This window comes from Prionailurus bengalensis, chromosome C1 (genome assembly GCF_016509475.1).
Source record: "Prionailurus bengalensis isolate Pbe53 chromosome C1, Fcat_Pben_1.1_paternal_pri, whole genome shotgun sequence".
Lineage (NCBI taxonomy): Eukaryota > Metazoa > Chordata > Mammalia > Carnivora > Felidae > Prionailurus > Prionailurus bengalensis.
The window spans coordinates 23,423,360-23,446,016 of NC_057345.1; the positions used below are offsets into that span (position 1 = coordinate 23,423,360).

The 22,657-nt window shown below is 41.0% G+C and overlaps 1 protein-coding gene across 27 annotated transcripts in view; it reads right to left on the reverse strand.

Annotated features, from left to right (window-relative positions):
- Window positions 1–22,657, reverse strand: part of PUM1 (pumilio RNA binding family member 1) — a 134,930-nt gene that overhangs the window by 68,759 nt on the left and 43,514 nt on the right. For 11 of the 27 annotated variants that reach the window (XM_043574312.1, XM_043574316.1, XM_043574326.1 and 8 more), the window contains exons 4-5: window positions 5,293–5,401; window positions 4,141–4,319 (exon numbers count right to left, since the gene is read on the reverse strand). The exons of 9 other annotated variants lie outside the window; for them this stretch is intronic. In XM_043574312.1, coding sequence (XP_043430247.1) covers window positions 4,141–4,319; window positions 5,293–5,401 — 288 coding nt within the window. The remainder of the gene's footprint in view (window positions 1–4,140; window positions 4,320–5,292; window positions 5,402–22,657) is intronic. 7 more of the 27 variants (XM_043574333.1, XM_043574330.1, XM_043574332.1 and 4 more) reach the window with 2 other exon arrangements.

A 22,657-nucleotide genomic window follows, 5' to 3' on the forward strand; every position in this document is an offset into this window, starting at 1 on the left:
TGGCCGCCTGGTAATTTAATCCTCCAAGAAAATTACGCATTTGTCAAACTTTAGTGTGCATGCAAATCACCTGAGGATCCTGTCAATTAATAAGCAGGTTTTGATTCAATAGGTCTGGGGTAGGTCTGGGGTAAGTTCCCAGGTCGTGAGAATGCTACTGGCCCATGGACTTGGTGGAGCAAGATTCTGTAAGGTTTACAAAGCATCTTCATATACATTACACATCCATACAAATGAGACTTTGTGGGTTTTTAATTACTCCATTTTGCAGATGAGAAAATTAAGGTTCAGTTGAAATTCAAACCCCTGACTTCTAACTGCATTTACACTACACACAATTTTTAAACAAAATCAATTAAGTAGCACTGGTTACCTAAAACAAATGCAGCGAAGACTAGAAAAGCCAGTTATAAGTTTTGTGACCCAAAGGAACTGCCATGAGCGTGCACACGTCCTCCTGGTCAGAAAGCCGCCAGTCTCTACACACAAGTAGAAAGGCCGGCCCAAGGTATTTTTTCCTAAAGATCTTTCTTCTGCAAGGTTGAGGTGGTCTTCACCTCAACTGAAGTTTAAGTAGTCTTCTCATTTCCCTAGGCACCATAAACCAGAAATGTAGAAATTATAACCCACTCTGCTGACTAGCTAGGCTTCAATCTATTTGAAGATCAGCTGGTATTTCAAAGGCCAACAGCGAGGTCCTTCGATGGGATATTTCACACAGTAGCCTCACAATACGGTAGTCACGTATGATTTTGTAACCACTCTGAACCATGCTTTTGGGGGGACGCAGGGGAGGAAGGCCGTCTTATTCCAGGGGTAAATAAAATAAAGGATATGAAAAGACTCATCTCTGACTTAACTGGTATTCTGAGTTTCCCTATTATCCTGAAACCTGCTACCCTGGTTTTTGATTCATATGTGGAATACTACCAAAATTTTACAGTGGGTGCTAAGAATAAAATACTGCTGTGGGATTCTTACCGTCAGCCTGAAAGTACAGAAGCCAAAACTACTCAACTGAGTCCATCTGTACAATCAAGATGAACTTCAGAAAGCTCAGGCAAGTTAGACAAAGAGTTAAATACCTTCATTCAAGCTGTAACCAAGAAACAAACTTACTGAAAGTGGAAAACCACTGTAGAATGAGTAGATTACTTTAGTTCTAAACTACCCTTGGCAAAAAGTTAGTCAGAGTCTGGGTTATCTGTTGTCAGTATCCAGAAATAGCCCCTTGGTACCTGCTTTGAGGTCTACATTTATTATGCCATCGAAGATGAGGTTTTCAGCTCTTAGAATTAAAATGGAGTCTCCCCACGACCTACTGGAGGTCCGGTCACCCAAAAAGTAAAAATATCTGAGCACTCTGACCCATAAGCCACCAACTACCACTCAGAATAATTGTCTACAAAGCAGCTCTTCTCTGAACTCAACACTTTCAATGACAGACTAAATTAAAAAAAAAAAAAGAAGAAGAAGAAGAAGAAGAAGAAGAAGAAGAAAAGAAAAAGGGTTCACCTATTTGCATGCATTCTATGACAACCAAAAAGTGACTCAGGTTTCCATTACCAAGAGCTTTGGTCAAATGTCATCTAACAAACAGGCAGAGCAAAGCCAGGTCATGAAGTTGATAAAAGTAGTTCACTGCTTCTCAGGCCTCCATTCACCAAGAGATTGGATACACAATGTGGTAGCCTGATGTCACTGATCAGTGCTCTGTATCCACCCTTGACTCAAGTCAAATATGGGATAGTATTTCATTACCCACAGTAAGTTTTTTCTGAGAAGAAGTTGAAACATATCTGGAGAAGTTTTATTTATCTTTATGCAAATCTCAGAGGCTCAGTAAATTATCTGAGAGTTCAATTTTCTGACCTCTATATCCTGAGGTCTTAAACTCCTCTGGTGACAATACTGTACAATGGCTGAAAATTACCAATCTCTCAAGACAACTCAGACGGAAGCCACCTTCACAAAATCCAACACAAGACAATGATGCAGAAGATACTGCTTTGTCATAAGATTAACGGAGGGAATAAATGCTTAAAAGAGAGAAGCAGGCAAAAATCGCAGTAATTCAGTCCCAGTGTTTTATCTGTCTCCTGATTCCAATTATTTTTCTACCTGCTTCCAAACTTCACAGTAACCCAGGCATGTGCCTCCTGGTTAATACCCAAGAATTAGAAACTGGGCACACACATGATAGAGAATTTATGGCAGGAGGCATACAGGATCCAGTTCACCACACTAACAACTTATCTATGTGCAATACCAACCTTTCTCCTACGATAAATAACTAAATAAAAGTTACACACAGAAATTAGCAGGCAACGCTTCCTGGGAAATCTGTGCTCGTGAGACAGGGAAAGTGTGAGGGCAGAAGAAGAGGTGAACCACGGATAGGTGAAAGAAGAGAAGAAGTAACACCATCCTTCCCACGGGACAAGAAAGAAACGATCATTTTGCCCAAACCCATTCCTCACATCCAAGGGTAGATCTTATTTTTCCCAAGTAGTCTCTTGGGAAGGTTCAAATAAAGAAGGCTTTTCCTACCTGATCCACAAGCCAATAAACCTGACCTATGTCTTTGCAAGGTCAAAAGACCCAGAAGCGATCGGGTCAGGTTTGGAATGACCAGGACTCAAGACCCAAGACAAAAGCCGCAGTTTAGTCCCTTCATCATCCTAAGGGTTTTTATAAAAATAAAAGATCCTCTTCTGGCTAAATTCCTCACGTCAAATTTCTAGGTGTGAAGCTGGGAGAAATCCAGAACATCCTCTTACAGGAGTTCATTTTTTCTGGGTTTTCTGTAGAATTAAGAGCTCCAGCCACATGGCAAGTGTCAATGTTAGCTGAAGCATCGTCTTTGACATGCCTAGAATACAGCTAACTCCACGTGGATTCTGGGTACTTTAAATGTCACCTGTTCTCTTCACACCAACCACGTCAACAATCATTCATTTCATGTCCACTAACATACTGAAGAATTGCACTTGACACATAAGGAAGCTTCACCAAAAATGATACCCTACTACTCTAAAGAAGTTTCAAGTGGAATGAGGAAAAGAGGACCAAGCCTCTGATACCCAGCAACAGATATATGGCAAGAAAAATACTGATCATAGATGCTGTAAGGTAAAGTGAGATCGTTATGGAGGCAAAATTATTAACAGGATTTGGGGAAAAGAAGGTCTTTTATAAGACTGCCAAAAACAGTATTAGCCAAAAAAGACTTCACAGAGAAAGGATTCTGAAAACATACAAAGCAAGTCGAGTCAAAACGAAAGGAGGGAAAACAGATTCAGGCTGCCTTTCATGACCTTCCTGGCTGTGACACGGAATATAAAACCAGTCACAGAACACATTTGAGGAAGACTCAAATGGAAATTCAAGGTAAGACTTCTAGATCTAGAAAGTTGATGACAAGAAAGAACCAGTTTTGAGAAAGAAAGGCTACCAAAGATGCTTGAGAAAGACTGCCTAAGACGTAAAGCGGAGAGGCTATAGACAGAGGAACTGCTTTGGCAACAACTGAGCATCACAGAGGTCAAACGATGATCAATCCCCTCCCCCCACCCCTGCCCCCACAAAAGTGTGCAGATCTGGAACTAACAGACATTCTAACTTCCTGACAGGCAAGGTACAAGAGGCAAAGCTGTTCAAAAAGGGCCAAAGACCATACCATAATTAAAGCCTAGCTAGCAAAATAAGAATGGTCCTACATATCTGGTCCACTTTAAAGATTTCTGGGTTTTGGCAAATCGCTGCTCTCGGATCTATTCCCGGCTTCAGCTTTCTTATTTTAATTCCTTCTGTTTTTACTTTGTTTGTTTGTTTGTTTGTTTGTCTGTCTGTCTGTTTTAAACCAAAAATGTCTTCTGATAGACCAAGGAACTGAGAACTAGATTTCGGTTCTACCTCACATTATTATCAATGTATCCCCCAAAAAAACATCATGTCTCTGTTTTTAAAAAGTTCAATGTACATCTCCTACTGTGTTTGCAGACATCGAATTGCAATAAAAGTGTTTTAAAATACACTGTAATTAGTGCTGTGAATATCTAAGGAAACTAAACAGGCATGTTTTGCTTTAGGGGAGGGGGGAAAGAGAGATATAGGAACAAGTTCCTCAAGCCAACTTACAAATCCTCCTTTTCTTAGACAGGAATCGCCCGGGGATGAGCTCAACACATACTCCACCATGCTAACGCCTAGTCCCCCACTCTCCGACCGTGGGGACAGTACAGAATTGACCTCACTGTTCACATGGAAACTCTGACCAGGTCTTCTCTGCACCATGATTGGCTGGGAAACTGAATGATCTACAAAAAAGATACACAAGCATGATACAGTGCAGCCAGAGGCTCAAACAAATTATGAGTGATGTCTCGTGGATAAACCAATGACTGGGAATCAGGAAGCCTGCCATGGTCAGGTGAGCCAAAACCTCCTATTGTGTTTTTCCCTAAGTATAAATTCTACATAAACTAAGGAAAACGGAACACACTCCTCATATATCCAGGACAGCAGAACAATACAGCAGTTCACATAACTGGTTTACCTAGGTATAGTGGATAAATTGTTTACCCCTTTCAAGTAGCAGAATTTCTTTTTAATATATTTTATTAGTAATATTACTGAAACAAAATGTGATTTTACTGCCCTTTTTAAAACCAACAACATAATTTGATATTTTCTGATGACTCACTGTCATCCCAGGTTCCATTTTTACATTGCGCTGTAACACAGCACGTTGGCTTTTTGGGATTTCCGTCTTCTTCCTCCCTATCCTCTGTTATTTCTTTCTGCTGTCAGTGTGTGCCTCTACAGGTCCTCCCCATCCCTCTTCAGGGGTAGTCTGTCAGAAGAGCATCCGTGCCCAGTAACTTGATTTGGCCCCAACCACATTTACAAATAGATCATCCCATACACAGTACACAGGGGGGCAAGGGGAGGAAAAAGAAACATGAACTTCAAATGGCAGGCATGGATTTTCTAATTCCGAGTATGTTGACAGCAGTACAGAACAAGAAGTTATAGCTGAAATTACGGTCATTTCAAACAGACCACTCCCCTGTGGCTAGCACTTCAATAAAATATTGAAGATTTGATTTTGCGTTAATTATGTTTTAATAAATTACATCATATAAGCTCCTTCATGGCAATTATACTAAAGGACAGGACATTCCTTGACATGCTTATGTCACTGATGTGAAATTCATGACTTGCCAATTGCTGAGGAAAGGAGCTCTAAGACAGGCATAAATCACAGTACAGATGCTAGATCTAGATTACCTGATGTTCCCCAGGCACTGTCTCGCCATTGATCACCCAGGAATATTCCTTTTGGTCCATCTTTGCTGGATTCATCTGTTTCCCAAAACTTTTTACCTGGCAAGAGCTGCTGCAAATTAAAAATAATAGATGCTTTTAAAGAATTCATAAAGGATGAAAGTACAGCAGTCAACACTTTCTTTCAGACAAGGTACTGCAGATGCTCATGTGCTCTGGAGGGCTTTAATCGCAGTGTTCTGACTACACAGACTGTGGTCAGAGCACTACTGCATATTCAGTACAAGTCACAGAGAGGCCTAAGGCAAGGAGGGGCCACAGATCAACCCACCACAATAGAGGCTCAGCTTAAATATCTAGAATTATCCATTTAACCTATGCCAAGATTTTACGGGGGGCAGGGGAAAGGGGAGTAATATTAGACCTATTAGTTAAATACTTGCTGAGAAGACTCCTTTTTAAAAAGAATGTACCTACAACTACTAACACACTACTTCTGCCTACATGTGTACTAACTGGCCGTACAAAGTTACTCAAGCTGGGGCATGAACTCAGACCCCAGCCATGGAATGCTAGAGGCAAAACTCACCTCCTTCGCACAGAAGACTGTGTTAACCAAAACATTTTCATCACCAGAAAGAAAAAACAAGCAAAATCTTCCCAACCACAACATTAACCTATTCCAAGACCTTGGGAAGACAGAACAGCCAATTTCCCCATTACCGGAAGGGAAATAAAACCTCCTATCCTCAGTTGATTTTAACAAAACTTAATAATACCATTAAAGTGACTTCACAAAACACTCCATGCTTCACAGAAATGTATACATCACTGGCCCTAAACCAATATGAGAACTTTAAACTGGCTGTGACCAAAGAAATGCAAAGCACCATTTAAGCAAAACCAGTACAGTTTTGCCCAAGATCAAAGCATTAGCGACCAGGGTCAGTTACAAAGTGAAATTCCACTGGAATTCCATCATTCTTCATTTTGGTCATCAGCTTTACTCACTAAAACGTCCCCCTTATTTCCTCTAAGTATGTTTTCATTTCAGCTACTACTAGTCAGACAAGAAAGACAGAAGTTTGAGACAGTAATCGCTGCTTTTGAGCATAAAAGAAGCACCTGGAGAGTTGAAGTTCTCAGAGGAACAGAATCAAAAATCAGAAAGCAAAATATTTGCTCTCCTCCTTGATAATAAAGGTTTGCCTTTCCAATTTATAACCCATACCGCAGCGATAATGGGAGAATAACTCAATTTTGCCGTCACTGAAATCAATCTCGGCTTTCCAAATCTGGATTCTGGGTTTCTCAGCGTAATTTCAGTTCTGTCTCTATACATCTGCCTGGCAGACCTGGGTTACAACCTGGTCAAAGCAGTATCCCACACACTTTTCTCTTCAGGCCCTAATCTGTTATTTTCTAATCTAGCAAGATGGTGTCAAAAGACACATTTTGGTCTGGCATTCAGTCAGCTTACGTTTACTTGAAGATGAACAGTTATAAGCAGCCGGTGCCTAGAATGCCTCATGGGTTCATTCTCTGAGGGAAACAAGGACAGACAGAGCTCGTCTGTTAATCTGAGATGGGGGCAGGGGTGGGGGGAACGGCGGGTGGGCAGAAGGGAGAGCTAAGCAGTGGGGTCAGAAGCAGTGGCGTCAGGAAGTCATGGACTAGACAACTCTGACGTGTCCTGGGACAAACTGAACTGCCCTAGGCCTCATTCTTTCTGTATTGATGATGGAAATAATTTTCAGGTTGTGATGATTAGAGATGTTGTTGAGGAGTGCCTAGCACAATGCCCACCACACAGCAGGTTTTCAATAAATGTATTCAGTGTTATCATGCCAGGGCAAAATAGCTGTAAATCACAGAAAGGACACTGAAAATTAACATGAACTACTCAAGCACAATTCAAGAATTCTTGTTTTTAAACTTATTTTTCTTCTTTTAGTCTCAAAAATGGCCTCTCACAAGATTACAAATATTTCCCTATTGGTTGTATCTTTTCCAACTAAAATTGTGATTTTTCTCCTGCATTTTGTAGGTGGTGTGAACAAACAGAGGAGTCTACGTCAACTGCTCTTTTGCGTACAAGAAAGAATGAAAGCAGAAGGGACACCTCACTTACTGGTTAATTTCCATATAATAGTGGATGTTTTCCACATAATGATGGAAAGAGAGCAAAGGTCATCAAAAAAAAAAAAATGGCCAAGGGGCACCTGAGTGGCTCAGTTGGTTAAGCGTCTGACTTCTGCTCATGTCACGATCTTGTGGTTCATGAGTTCAAGCCCCACATCTGGCTCTGTGCTGACAGCTCATAGCCTGGAGCCTGTTTTGGATTCTGTGTCTCCCTCGCTCTCTGCCCCTCCCCCCTCGTGCGCACGCGCACGCGCGCGCTCTCTCGCTCTCTCTCTCTCCCTCTCTCAAAAATAAACATAATTTGTTTTTTAAAGAGTCAAAATGGCGCTCATCACTCTCCACACAAATATGGAAATCTTTACTGAGAACTCAAGGAAAAGCTTCTTTGAATATCAGCCTCCGTATGCAAATACAGTCCGTGGGTAATTTGTCAAACTGCTGACAAAGCAGCAGCCCTTGAACTCAAGGCTTCAAAAATGACTTCTGGAATCCTGTCATCTTTCACTATAGCTTGCCAGGCTGTCATAACATAACATACAAAGGCAGCAAAAGCAGGTGAACATGTAAGCAAGGCTGGTTCCAGGCCAAGTTCTCTCAAAAGGAAACAACACAACAGACATGTAGAAAGGTGCTAAAAAGTGGAGATTTTACTTCAAAGTAGTAACAGATGCAACAAGTCTCAAAGGAACGAATACACACCAAAAACCCCAAGACCCTTGTCAGGTACTAAGAGGCAACCATTTCTCCATTAGCAATCGGTGTAAATGTAAATCCTACATAGAGACTAGGAACGGCGCAAGAAGTCCTAGAACTCCACGTGCTCTGGCAAAGTAGTAGTGAGGAGGTCAACGAACCATTATCAATGCAAACAGCTTGGACTGAAAGGGCAAGTGTGTAAGAGATCATGAAAAAAGGGGTGGGAGAAGAAGGTGCTAGCACACCGATTCTGGGAGGGAAAGAGATAGAGCCAAGCTGCCAGAGTGCTCTCCAAATGGGAAGAAAGTTAAAATACCACACCAAGCACAACCTGGGCAAAGACAGAAGCAAACTCTGCAAAGCTCTTCAGAGTCTCGGGTCTGACACGGAAACCTAGCCTTTCTCACTTTCCTCCACAACATACCCATCCCCACCCCTCACTTGTGTGCTCATCAGCATCAGACTGGGACCTCTGCCCCCCGGTACTCACGGCCCTGTGTGATCCCCTCCCCTTGACTGTGGGCCGGACCTAGTGACTTGCTCCTGAGGAACAACACGTGGTAAGAGGAATGGCGTGTCGGCTTCAAAATTACCTTACAAACACTGACGACCCCTCCTGCTTGCTCACTTTGAGGAAGCTAGCTGCTACGCCGTGACCTGCCCTGCAGAGAGGCCCCACGTGGCAAAACCCAAGAGAGGCCAGGGGCCATCAATTCATTAGGAACTCAGGCCCTCCGAACAACAACCTGTTAGGAACTTAATCCCGACATCAATCTCCCGAGTGAGCTTAAAAGCAGACCCGTCCCCCGTCGAACTCTGAGATGGCCGCAGCCCCCACTGCAATCCTGAGTGCAGCTTGGGAGGGGCCCCAAAAGAGAGGTCTTTCAAAGCCATGCGTGAGTTCCCGCTCACGGAAACTGTGAGGTGTAAACAACTCTGTTGTTTTAGGCCTTGAGATTTTGAGGTAACGTGTCAGGTGGCAAGAGGAACTCGTACAGTTGTGAATGTATTTGAATACAGCTGTTCTGAGACTCAAAACCTTTCTTAAGTCTGATTTCAATAGGGGCGCCCGCCTGCGTGGCTCAGTCGGTTGAGCCGACTCTTGATTTGGGCTCAGGTCACGATCCCAGGGTCGTGGGATGGAGCCCCAGACGGGGCTCCGAGCTGAGTGGGGAGCCTGCTTAACATACTCTCTCGCTTGCTGGCTTGCTCTCTCTCTCCCTGCCCTCCCCCAATCGCGCTTTCTAAATAAAGTAAGTAAGTAAGTAAGGCGCCTGGGTGGCTTGGTCAGCTAAGTGTCCGACTCTTAATTTTGGCTCCGTTCATGATCTCACGGTTCATGGGTTTGAGCCCACGCTGCATCAGGCTCTGTACTGACAGTGCGGAGCCTACTTGGGATTCTCTCTCTCCCTCTCTCTCTCTCTCAAAAATAAATAAATTTTTAAAATAAATAAATAATTCAAAATCTGTTTAAAAATAAATAAAAGTTTGTTTTCAAGAAGCACTTCTCATTCCTTTTTCTAGTATCTACAGTCCAAGGACTTTTGACTTTGGAAAAAATAACATGCTTTTCATTTCCCATTTTCCCCTACTTTGTCTCATAGCCCTTCTGCATTAAAAAAAAAAAAAAAAAAAAGTACTAACTTCTGCAAAATTAGATGGGCTTAGATATATAAAGCTTACCGAAAACTAGTAGCAGTCAGATATTCGAGTCAACTAAAATAACGACATTCACCATTCAAATCTGATCAGAGTTAAAGAAGCTATAATCTATTGAATTATAAAATAAAACAAAGTGACGATGAGTATCTGTTATTTCAAATGCAACAGCAACCCCTCTGGAGGTATCATCTACAGTATTGGCTAAAACAGACTGACTGGCTCACCAACCCACTGGCATAAACACCAGGAGTTGCCAAACCTTCATTTAAGCCACACCTAAATCCAACACCAAAAATTTAAAACCAACCATTGTATGAAAAGTGAATTACTGCTTACCCCATAAAAAACTTGGAAATAAAATTGTTCTTTGACAGGAAAAAAAAAAAAAACAAGGAACAGATCACAGCAGAGGTTTACAAAATTTACTTTAAAGAAAGATTAGGCAATAAGAGGATTAAAAGATTTGACAATTCTAAAGGAAGATAACTGGAATCAGGAATTGGTCCAACAAAAGCAAAAGAGACCCAGGGAGTCAGATGTAGGCAGTATTACCCAGGTGGCAAATTTAGGGAGAGGGCATATGATGCACAGTCTATCCTCATAAAAGCAATGAGTGCATCAAGCTAGATAGCAGCCTGATTACAGTAGCCACTAAAAACATCTAAGTAACTTCCCTGGCTCAGACTCTTGCTGAGCAAGCAAACTTCATATGAGAACTTGGCTCCCTCCTGTAGCCAGGCATGCTGATCACTGAACACAATTATCCTGCCCACTTGAGAGTTATTATTTCTCCTTATAAATTAGTAAACTGTATTTTGGTTTTCATATAGAAGTCTCTTGTGGTTCTGGTTAGTATAGGTCAATCCCATAATCCAATCACCTCTGAATTAGTGATCAAAATCCCTTTCAAGATCTACTAACTGAGAACCAGGACTTGGGAGGTCCCAGCATCCTCCCCAGCCAACAACAGACTTTGTACTCTTCCCTGTATCGTCCCATTAAATGGGATTCCTAGTTGCCCCAAACCCCCCAATATGTGAGTTCTCAAATCTTTGAGGGGAAAAAAAAAAAAACACTGTTTATCCCAGTTTGAACCACAGGTTTATAAAAGAAAAGACACAGAAAGTAAAGAAATCAGTAAGCATACTCATGAGGCTTCTGGAGAACAAAAGAGAAACCAAGCACTGGTTTACAAGCAATGTTAGCCATTCGGAAAATCTCTGAATTTTGTTTGGAAACACCTTTTTTCTTTTACCATCTAGCAAAAGAGACAATACACAAAGCCACACTTGCACAATCAATCACAACATTAGCCCCCACTAAGAGCCCTGTAAACAGAGGTGGAGACAATAAAGTGCTGATAATATCAAGCACCTCCAGCCTTCTTATTTTAAGCAATAATACAGTAGTAAAGCCTGCATGGGTGCTCTGAAGTCACTTTTAAATTTTTTTTTCTTTTTTCAACGTTTTTATTTATTTTTGGGACAGAGAGAGACAGAGCATGAACGGGGGAGGGGCAGAGAGAGAGGGAGACACAGAATCGGAAGCAGGCTCCAGGCTCTGAGCCATCAGCCCAGAGCCTGACGCGGGGCTCGAACTCACGGACCGCGAGATCGTGACCTGGCTGAAGTCGGACGCTTAACCGACTGCGCCACCCAGGCGCCCCTGAAGTCACTTTTAAAAACCGACCTGCTTCTGAATCCCAACTCTGTGAATTTAACCCCTCTCGGCCTCAGGTTTCTCACCTATAAAATGAACTATCGCGAACATTAAATGAGATCTGTGCAAAAAAGTAGTACAATGCTGAACTCTGAGCAAGCACTCAAAAAATCGGCTGCCACTGTGACTGAAGAACAAAGTGGTAACCAACAGACCTCACACTACGAATGGCTAGCCAAATGAAATGCTCCTGGGGTACTCAACTAGCAGGTGTGAGCCCAGCATCACCCAGCCCGTGTGTGTGTAAATTCCATAAAATTAAGAGCCCTAACAAACCACCACAAGAAGAGCCATCATTACATCTTTGCAGAAACTAAGAGGCATGATCATTGTTAAGGACTGGGTATGTCTGACCACACCACCACGAACATTTGCACAGGGAAGTATCAGTGAGGTTTTCTGATGGTCTCAATACTCAATGCACACTCCGACAGGCACTCTGTTCTCAAAAGGAATAAAATATCAGGGAACTGCTTACAGGACTCAACACTGTCTGCCTCTCAGAGCAGAAATTAGGCTTCTTAAGGAGGAGCATTCACAGGGCGCACGCTACAGCCCTACAGGCATGCTCAGGTTTGATCATGTTATCTGGCAACGCAAACTTCCAACACAAGCTGAGTTTCATCACTGGAATGTAACCAGTGCAGGAGTCAAATACCTGACGTTTTAAACAGGTGGTAAGGTACAGGACGCCGCCCCCAATTTCTTAATCTCTTAGTACATATTCCCATTACATTCTCATGGCGTTAAAAGAATTCGACATCAACTCAGAGAAAGGACCTCTCAGAACTGACTAAAATAAAGAAGTATAATTGGTAACCACTGACAGTCACAGGTTCTAGGCAGAGTTCTGATGTGTGAACATCATATAATTTTCAGAAAGCCCTTCTCAAAATCTTAATGCCCTACCTTACCCATGCCCTTCGGACCATACAGGGTTGTAGCCATATCAAGGAAGACAGTACATCAAGTGCTTTCATAGTAAATACTATGAACTACACTCAGAAGTCATTTAAAAAGCTTTAACAAGAAACAGTTTAAATACAAAATTACATGTCAATATACTTTACTTTTTTTTTTAAGGGTATATCCATTCATTCACTGTTAGGATAATTCTTTCGGAAAGGGTAAAAAAATATATATATACATCAAGAGTCATGTTCATTCCTGAGAATATATCTCAACAACAACAAAAGACTGGAATTCAAAAGAAAAGAAAAAAAAAAAAAAAAAAACACCTCTACATTCAAAGTACAAGACCAAAACAATCAGGAGCAAGGTAGCTGTGCTACCACAATGGAAGCTCACCCAAAACAGCCATAAAGACTCTAGGTAATGTTTACAAAATTAAAAGTAAAAGACAAAACTGCACAGGTAAAGACCCCTTCTCCTGGCGCATCCTTCCCTTCTGGATCAAGACTGGAAAGAAAAATAAAAACTGAAATCGGTGCTTGCTGGGGGTGGTGACATTATGAATGACTTACTACAAAATCAACGTTTATGATGCTTTAGAACGGATTTTCTAACAAATAGAAATTAAGATTACAGGGGTATGGAATTCACTACAAACAAGGCATTTTCTTTTAAGCATACACACTTCACTTCAACATAATCCCACAGTAACAAAAGTTAGTGGCAACTTTAAGGAGTGCCCACACTGTATGTTTCAAGTATTTTTAAGCAAGCACATAACATCTAACCCACTTTGAAACCTGTACCCTAAATAAGGAATGTCGAACGAGTTCAATGGTGCTATCACAGCCAGTTACTCTTTTCAATAGACAATAAGTATAACGAAGGTGGTGTTTTCCTCTTCATTTTCCCTTCCAGTTTAAGGAGTAGGACCTTCTCAATTCACGCCTCCTGTTGATCTAGCTACTAATTAAGGAAGTGTCCCTCCATTCTCTTTAACCTGTTGTTCAATACTTACACGTAAAGATCACTTTTCAGTGCTAAAACGTTTCTGACTGCTTCATTTCATTCAGATCACAAAAAAACTAAGCATCAACATCTGCTATAATTTTTTCACATCTCTCTACCAGGCAGATTTGAAACCTGGCACCTAGTAATTACTGCCTAAAACTGTCCATCTATGCGTCGAGATGCTTACCACTGAAAACTGATTTCCACATGAACGGTCTCTTAAGTAAGTATCTCTTTTGGTTGAAATCTAATGTCCTCCTTTTAAAAAAGAGGAATTTTTTGCATAATTATAATCCTGCAGTATATAAAATTAACAGGTTTTTTGAAAAATATTTTCCAGCTATTAAGCACTTTTCATAAGTAATGTCAATAGTTACACTGAATGTCCTTTAGAAACTCTTCTGCCCCTAAAGACATGACACAAGCCACTGAGGCCTGGCCAATGAGAAAATTTGCTCTCTCCCACATCTGGAAAACCACTACTGCTCTTCTGGCTACTGAAAAATTGCAAAGCTTTCAGCATCTGAAGCACTGATGTCAAAAAGTAAAGTATTACTTGACTAGGCCCTGAAATGCACAGCCTGTAGAAGCCACTACTGGAAACAGAAGTAGTGAAAGACACTCTTCACCCTAAAAAAGAAAAACCTACCAGGAATCAAAGTGATACAGCTACCAGGCCTTCATTTTAAGGTAAGCACACTTACGGTGTGCTTCAGACTGTTGAACTTCACAACCTCCTACAGATGAAGAAAGGAGCACTAACCTGTGACAGGACTGGTCAGGACTCCCGTACGGGAGAGCGAGAAGACAGTGGGAAGGACTCTCGAACAAGAGCAAAGACAGAAAGGAAAGCACACGGGCAGGTGCCCACCAAGAAGAAAGGCATCTGGCCAGCGACAGAGGGAAGCAGTAAGGACTAGGCCAACTAGCCCAACTAGTCCAGCGACCAGTGACACTCTAAGCCAACAGGCAGTAACAGGAAGGAACATCATAAAAATTAAGTTCAGAAAATTAATCTGACATTCCTCCATAAAATGGGGGAAGGGGAAGGGGAAGTTAAATGGACGTCAGGAGGCAATAATTAGGCACAAAAGGGTAAGAGAGGGGACGTGTGGAAATCGGGCAAGGAAGATACAAACTGCCATGCAGATGCTTCTCTCGGCTTTCAAAGCATTAAAAAAATAATAATAATAACAACCAACAAACAAAAAACCTATGTCATTTCAAAAGTGAGGATTCATAGCCCATTATGACAAGCAAGAATGAAGTCACTAAGTATACATAAGCCAGTCTATCACTGAAATTCTTTTAAGGAGAAGTCTATTCTGTAGAGTCGTGCAACAGAACCCAAGTATGTACCAATACAGCGTTCCAAGTTTAAGTTCACAAGTCCAATGGGTAAAGTTTTCAGGTTGTCCTGAAGATCCATGGTTGGCTGCTTCCTAGGGAACAGTACGAACAAAAAGACGAATCAAGCAGACAGAAGAATTTGGTAGCTCTTAAATTTTAGGACAACCACGAGTTAGTCAGAAGTGCATTCAGTTCTTCAGCTGATGGCTGCCAAACTCCACAGTGTGCACTCTTCAAAGGAGCACAGTGGTTCCTTACCACACAAAGAGCACAATCACTGTTAACTTCATTCGTGAAATGAAAGAATACTTTCATAAAAAAATTCAGAGATACTGTTAGCACATCAATCTCCATGTTCTTTTGTGATAAATTACCCTGGGGCAAGCTCCACACTAATCCTTTCTCCACTGCACCCTCCCCACCTCCCAAATCCATTGAAAGTAAAATTCTTTACACCTTCTCCCTTCAAATTATTGGAACAGAACCAAATGAAACTTCTTTTCCCTGCTATCTTCATAAAACTTGATAGACTGACAGTAAACTGTGTTCAGAAAATGAAGAAATGTCCAAGGTGAACTAGGCTTTTCTGCAGGATAAAGGAACGGCATGTAAGGAAACAGGATTATATTATCTAGGTCAAACAAGGTCATTTGTTTTTGCACATGTATAAGCTACATGGTTTGTCCTATAACATAATCATATACATGTTACACTAGGTCTAGACTTAATAATTATCTAGGTGATTTCCTGCAGTAATACCCAAGAGCCCAATGTGCAAAAGATAAGCCTCCAGATCACATAGGAAACCTGTTAAGTTCATGAATAAAACCATGAAAACATCTAGTTTGCTTCATGACCTACCCACCTCATATCCCCCAAGCAGGAAACAGCTCAACTAAGAGAAGAGAAAGAGTCCTTTGCCTCAAGATGGGAGCAAATACTTAAACCCACCCACATGCCCAGTCAGCCTCAGGGCATTTTTAATTATTAAATTGACAAGACAAAGATCTCAGTGTGCCAGATATGGACAAGTTCCCTTTTTCATGCACTCCAGGAGATGAAAATTTCATAGATATGGCTATTATGTATACCAGGAAGACCAATACGGAAAATAAATTCTTTCCTCTACATGCTTTGCTATAATGAGAATCACAGAATGCATTAATTAATCAAGAAACAATGGATTAACTCTGGTTAATTCTGGTTCCTCATCAGTAAAGTAACAGTAAAGAAGAGAGAATTACACACAATATTGTTTAATACACACTCGAACAAGAAATATAACAAAAGTAATTCCTGTTTTCTAAATACAATTATGTCTGGTTGTGTATATGTAATGAGGGTATTTCCACGCCCCCGCAGATAACCCAGAGAAAGTGTCCCATTGATCGAGTTACAACTATATTAAACAAAAGACCCTTTATAATAAACCCCTTATATAGGATTCAACTTGGATGATAATAGCACTGCTGATTTACTATTCATCTTATGTACTACTCTTTGCAAAATAATCAAATAGTTTGAAAATGTAAAAATATGCAGAGAAGGATGAATGAATAGAGGCTTTTTTAGTTCTGGCAGTTCCTCATCCTCCCCCCTTCACAACCCCACATCCCTTAGGATAGAAAAGTAATCTGAATAAAGAATACAGGCAATAAATATTTACGGAATTGAACTAAGGTCCCGTGCGGGGAGGACAGTATCAACTTCTGGATAAAAGAGAAAAGAAAGAGGAAGCCATGCTTAGGAAAAAAATATTTATTTTGTAAGATTCATTCAACACAGCATATGGGCAGATGCTATTTACAAAGTATGTTATTAAGCTGAAGCCCCTGCCCTGAACAAACTTATGTGCGGGGAAACAGAAAACATTTACACAAATCACTACATACGAAATAAATCAGAGCCATAAGAATGACACAAATAACTTGCTACTTGAATTCCTCTCCATTGATTCTGGTTGGTAAGAGCAAGAAAAGTTTTATAAAGAGGAGCTGATAAGTGAAGTTAAATAACAGACTCTGGACATGAAGAAACGAACAGCAGAAAAACCCAATCAGATCTGGATTGACAGAGATGTGTATTCAAATAGCTGGTTCATGATCATGTTAACCTCTCAAGTCCCTTTTTGCCTGGTCTATAAAAGGGCATCACAATATTGTAGGACCACTGTGAAGACTGTAACGTATACAAAGTAGTTGGCATAGTACCTGGAAAATTATATACGGTAATGTGCTACAGCTATTATTATTATTCCTGAGCCTACTGAAATAGAACTTATTTGGCATTCAAATCCACATCTTAATACTCATCACCTTAGCTGGAATCACTTGGCCTTAGGACTCATTTTCCTCATGTAAAAAAAAAAATGGTATTAATATCTCCCAAAAATCTATTCAGAGATTCACATAAGCAATGAAATCAATGCCAAAGTATCTTGAAAAGTGTTAATGCATTACTGTAGCGATTTAGTTGGCCTGCCCTCAAATAAAGCACAGTGATGTGGATGAAAAGAATGAAAACATTTCAACCAATGGAGGATAAAGGGGGAAAAATTCAACAAACACAGACTAAGCAGTATGTGGATAAGCTACATCCTGCTGCAAAGGATATACAGTGGTAGGTCTATCTATTCTTCCCAATACAGGAGAGAAGGCAGATATTGGAACGAGTGAGGTTCCCAACAGGTCTCAAAGTGGTGGGACAGAATTGAGAACCAGGTTCCAAATGTCAGATGCACCCACATTCTCAAGGTTAGAAGACCCCTTTTTCTTTTTCTTTTTTTTAATATAAAATTTATTGTCAAATTGGTTTCCATACAACACCCAGTGCTCATCCCAACAGGTGCCCTCCTCAATACAGAAGACCCCTTTTTCTATCTTGTTCTTCAAAACGCCCAGTCCCAAAACTATTACGAGATCTCAGGAACTTCCCCAAACAATACCTTAAAGAGGTTGCTTACTTCATCTCTAACCCATAGTCACTAACCTAATACAGGAAAGTCATGAACTAAGATCTCATACCTCCAGGTCACTTGGTCTGGCTAACTATGTATGTTTTCTCTTAAGGAAACATTCTAATAGCAAGATGCCAAAAATGCCCAACAACCAAATGGTATTAAGACAAGGCTAAAGGAACTAGGCAGTTTTACCATTCCTGTCTGTACTCAAAAGCTATATTTTGGGGGAAAAGGGATTCACTGCATTATTTGGTCAGATGTTTTTATATTAATACACCAAAGACTTTATTAATTCGTCTTCCTTCTGCAAGAAAGGGTGCATGATTTTGCTGGCACACAATATATCTCCTGTCTAAATTCTGTCAATTTTGGAGTCGACCGAGTTACTCTCATGGGACTCGAATTGCAAGAAACTGCCAGTGTTAGGTAGCCGTTCTTGGGCTGTGAATCCTAAAAGTACTTTTAGCTACTCAAAAAAAAGCCTCCAGTTCTATGAGCCATTCTGTTTGCCATGATGGAAAGATGTAGAAAAGAATTTAACAGACTTGGTATCCACATCAGGCTTCCACTTGCCTTGATTTCAGAATTGCCACCCATGAGCCCTTAGGAACAGATACGTCAACGCCTTAGACAACTGCAGACTGGTGGATGAGTCACTTAGAAAACCCAATGAAAAGTTACAGAACCTCTACATCACAAGGGGGAAGTCACTCTAAAAAGACATCTTTTAGATGCCCTCTGGCATATCCTAGAAAAAGGAGAACTATCCCTCTTTTCTATCTTTTTAAAGATATAGAAATAAGGGCAAACTCCAAAATCTTAGACTTGAAAGGGTCCTGGGAAACCAGTCCAACATCTTTGTCTTACAGATGAAAAAAAGCCAAAGTCCGAAGAAGATGAACGTCTGAGCCAAGGCTGGACTGTGGCTTCAGGGTTCTGGTCTAGAGCGTGCTCTATCCCACCAAGTTACACCTTTCTTTGGGTGAACTGTTCTTTAGCTCTCCAAATCACTACCAAATTCCTCCCTTTACTAGCCATTTTGCTATTTTACACTTACAGATAGAATTCCAACATAATGTCCAATAAGAATCTGCAGCTATATTTTAGGGGTGCCTGAGTGGCTCAGTCACTTAAGCGACTTCGGATCAGGTCATGATCTCACGGCTCATGAGTTCAAGTCCCATATCGGGCTCTGTGCTAACAGTGCAGACCTGCTTTGGATCCTGTCTCCCTCTCTCTGCCCCTCCCCAGCTTGTGTGCTCCCTCGCTCGCTCGCTCGCTCGCTCTCTCTCTCTCTCGCTCTCCTTCAAAAATAAACATTTAAAAACATTTTTAAGAAAAAAAAAAAAGATTGGGGCGCCTGGGTGGCTCAGTCGGTTGGGCGTCCGACTTCGGCCCAGGTCATGATCTCACGGTTCATGGGTTCGAGGCCTGCGTCGGGCTCTGTGCTGACAGCTCAGAGCCTGGAGCCTGCTTTGAATTCTGTGTCTCCCTCTGGCTCTGCCCCTTCCCTACTCACACTCTGTCACTCTCTGTCTCTCAAAAATAAACTTGAAAAAAAAAAAAAAGAATCTACAGCTGTATTTTAACCCTATCTCACCTTATTCTACTTCCAAGGAACATGACAGGATTCTCATTAGGACTCCACACACACGAGCACCTCCCAGATCTGCTTCCTCAGGTTTACAAACTTGTCTATGCTTCAGCTTTCTAAAACAAAGATGAAGGGCCACGTATCTAAATACATCCCATTTACTCCAGAAATAATCACTACTATCTCAACATCCCTGAAAATGATCAAGTTTTCTGCACATAAAACAGTCAGGAATCTTAAACAGAAAAAAAGTCCTCAGTTTTTAGAAAACCAATTATGCAAAAAAAAACAAGGTGCCTTTTCTATCAACAGCTCTCCCCTTGGCAAATCCATCCTTTTTGAAGACACAAAAAGTAGGAACACTGCTGTCCTCTTACAGGTGAAGCAAGTAAATTATACAAAATCAGAAACCAAACCAATGTAGAAACCAAGCCCAGTTACCCAAGGTTAGTGAGCCTTTCCTCAGTACTACAAAGATCTACTCCTGAATACTCAACTAACGGCCTAATCTTCTCATGTGTAAATTTAAGAAGCTGCTCCAATATGCGCCTTTCAACTTTTCAGGACTATACCTTTAAGTTGAATGGAAATGACCAGCAAGGAGAGTAGATGACATATTTGAAAATAATTTGTGGCCTAACCCTAAGACATTTATTTTACTATCGTCCTTTTAATGTTGATTTTCTAGAATAAGAGGTAGGTAAAGCACTTGTATTGTGATCCTTCCGCTAAGAACAACGGTACCTCGGACAGCCAACAAGGTCTGAGGTGATGGTTCAAGTAGCCACTTCTTAGCAAGAGTTCTAAGAAATGCTCTACATTTTGCAGAGCCTAGTGTTGGCTTTGACGGAAAAAATGTTAACAAGAGCCAAGAAGCATTAACTTTACTAGAGCTCAATTACTCTTAATGGAACCAATTCTCTTTCAATTCTAACGATTCATAACGTTCTTAACAGAAGGAACTAGGACTCATTTTCGTTTACCAAAACGAGGTATCTATCGTTTACTGTAATGAGGACTCACACAAGTGCAAGCGCGTGCGCACACACACACACAAATACACACAAAATAAGTGAAACAAAAATACACTGTGCCTGGCTGAAAAATCAAAGCAATTTACTTGAAATTTTAGCGTATATAGGGGTAAAGACTACATTTATACACAGCCCCTCTCTTTCACTGCTTAAAGGGAAGGAAATTTAATGAGGTTAAACTAATTAGAAGCTGTAGCTTTATTTTATAATAAAAGCTTATTAATTCTTCGTTTCTCTTTTGCCAACTTCCCTTGTAACACTGCAGAAAACATTCTCCCATCTTGCACCTATCCAGACCCCAACTAAATAAACCAGAAAACAATTCCCAAGTCTTACACTCTTCCATTACAGTAATCATAAACTGTCCGAGCGATACCGACCACTCCCTTCTCTCTAAACCCGAAACATATATAGGCAACGCTGGGCCTTCTTTCTGTTGTCAAGTGTACTCTCTGCTTCCTCAAGTAGCTAAAGAGCTCCTTGGGTACAGAAACCTCATTCTCTATACTTAGTCTGTCCACACCGTGCCTAACCAGTGGGTTATGCTTTCAAAAACCAGGAGCACTTGGCTGGTAGAGCTTACAACTCTTGATCTTGGGGTCATGAGTTTGAGCTCCACGTTGAGGGCAGAGTCTACTTTTAAAAAACTACCTCAGGGGCGCCTGGGTGGCGCAGTCGGTTAAGCGTCCGGCTTCAGCCAGGTCACGATCTCGCGGTCCGTGAGTTCGAGCCCCGCGTCGGGCTCTGGGCTGATGGCTCAGAGCCTGGAGCCTGTTTCCGATTCTGTGTCTCCCTCTCTCTCTGCCCCTCCCCCGTTCATGCTCTGTCTCTCTCTGTCCCAAAAATAAATAAACGTTGAAAAAAAAATTTTTTTTTAAAAATAAATAAAATAAAAAATAAAAAAATAAATAAAAATAAAAAACTACCTCAGCATCTGTATTTTGGGAGGAACATATATTAAGCATTTTTTTTAATCCTCCCCCAAAATATCAATTTTTATACAGCTTACTAAAATGAGATTTTCATTTACTCTAAGGGAACATGCTTTGAAGAGGAAGCCAGGTCAGAATCCCAGTTTCATCACTTACTAGATATGTGGCCCTGGGCAAATTAATTCATCTCTCTCAGCCTCTTTCTTTATCTGGATAAGAGATCCGTCCTGATAGAGTTACTGATGAGACAAACTCCTTAGCACCTGTGTAATACATTGTCAGCAAATGGTAGTTATTATTACTCTCTGAATACGTAATGAGGAAAGAAGAAGAGTGACAGCCCATAACTGCTGGAGTACATTTTGGTTATCTACATATGCCCACAACCAGGTGTGAGTATACAGATACCAAAAAAATACTATTTCCTAACACAAATAAGAAAGGTGAGGTTTGGAAGCCTTGGGTAGGGGGAAAGGTATTTTTGGAAGGAAAAAACTATTCAAAAAATATTTTTGTCAGGGTGTCTGGGTGGCTGCCGGTTGAGCATCTGACTCTTGATTGTGGCTCAGGTCATGAACTCATGGGGTTCATGAGTACAAGCCCCACATCAGGTTCTGCACTGACAGTGTGGAGCCTGCTTGAAATTCTCTCTCTCTCTCCTCTCTCTCTCTCTCTCTCTCTCTCAAAATAAAAAAGTGTGTGCATTTGTGTGTGTGTCTGTGTGTGTGTGTGTCTGTGTGTGTGTGTGTGTGTGTGTAGTTTTGTCATCATTTAAATAAAATTCACTTTCTATTCGATTCTGTTCACTATTTCTTCAATTAAACAGACTTTAAGCCTTTAGAGATTATATAGTGTACACAACAGCAAAAGGCATTATTTTATTTTGTACAATTAATTTTAAAAACTGGCACTGATGTCTGGTAGAGTGGACCAGGCTAAAATCACAGGAGTGGGGAACAAGAGAAACACGGTTTTCCCATCTACACTTAATATCTGATTCATCTGTTTAACTTTCTGTTCAAATTTTGCTCCAAAAGCTGAGAAAAATCTCTTCCCCATTAACCATAGAGGATTTATTAATGTGCACTGTTTTAATATTAGGCAGGCACGGGAGACATGGTGCCACCTATCTAACTTCTCTTAAAGCTCTAGGAGAAAAACCCATGAACAGGCCCAAAACCCATGAACCCAAGATGATAGGACACTGGAACTCTGATCACAGGATGACAAGGAAAAGTTGGAAACGAAATCTCAAAACACAGGAAGCAAGACCCTCAGAACCAAAACACCAGAAGAGTTTAACTAATGCCTAACCGAAACGGCAGTCAATGAATATTTGCTATACATCAGGAGAAGA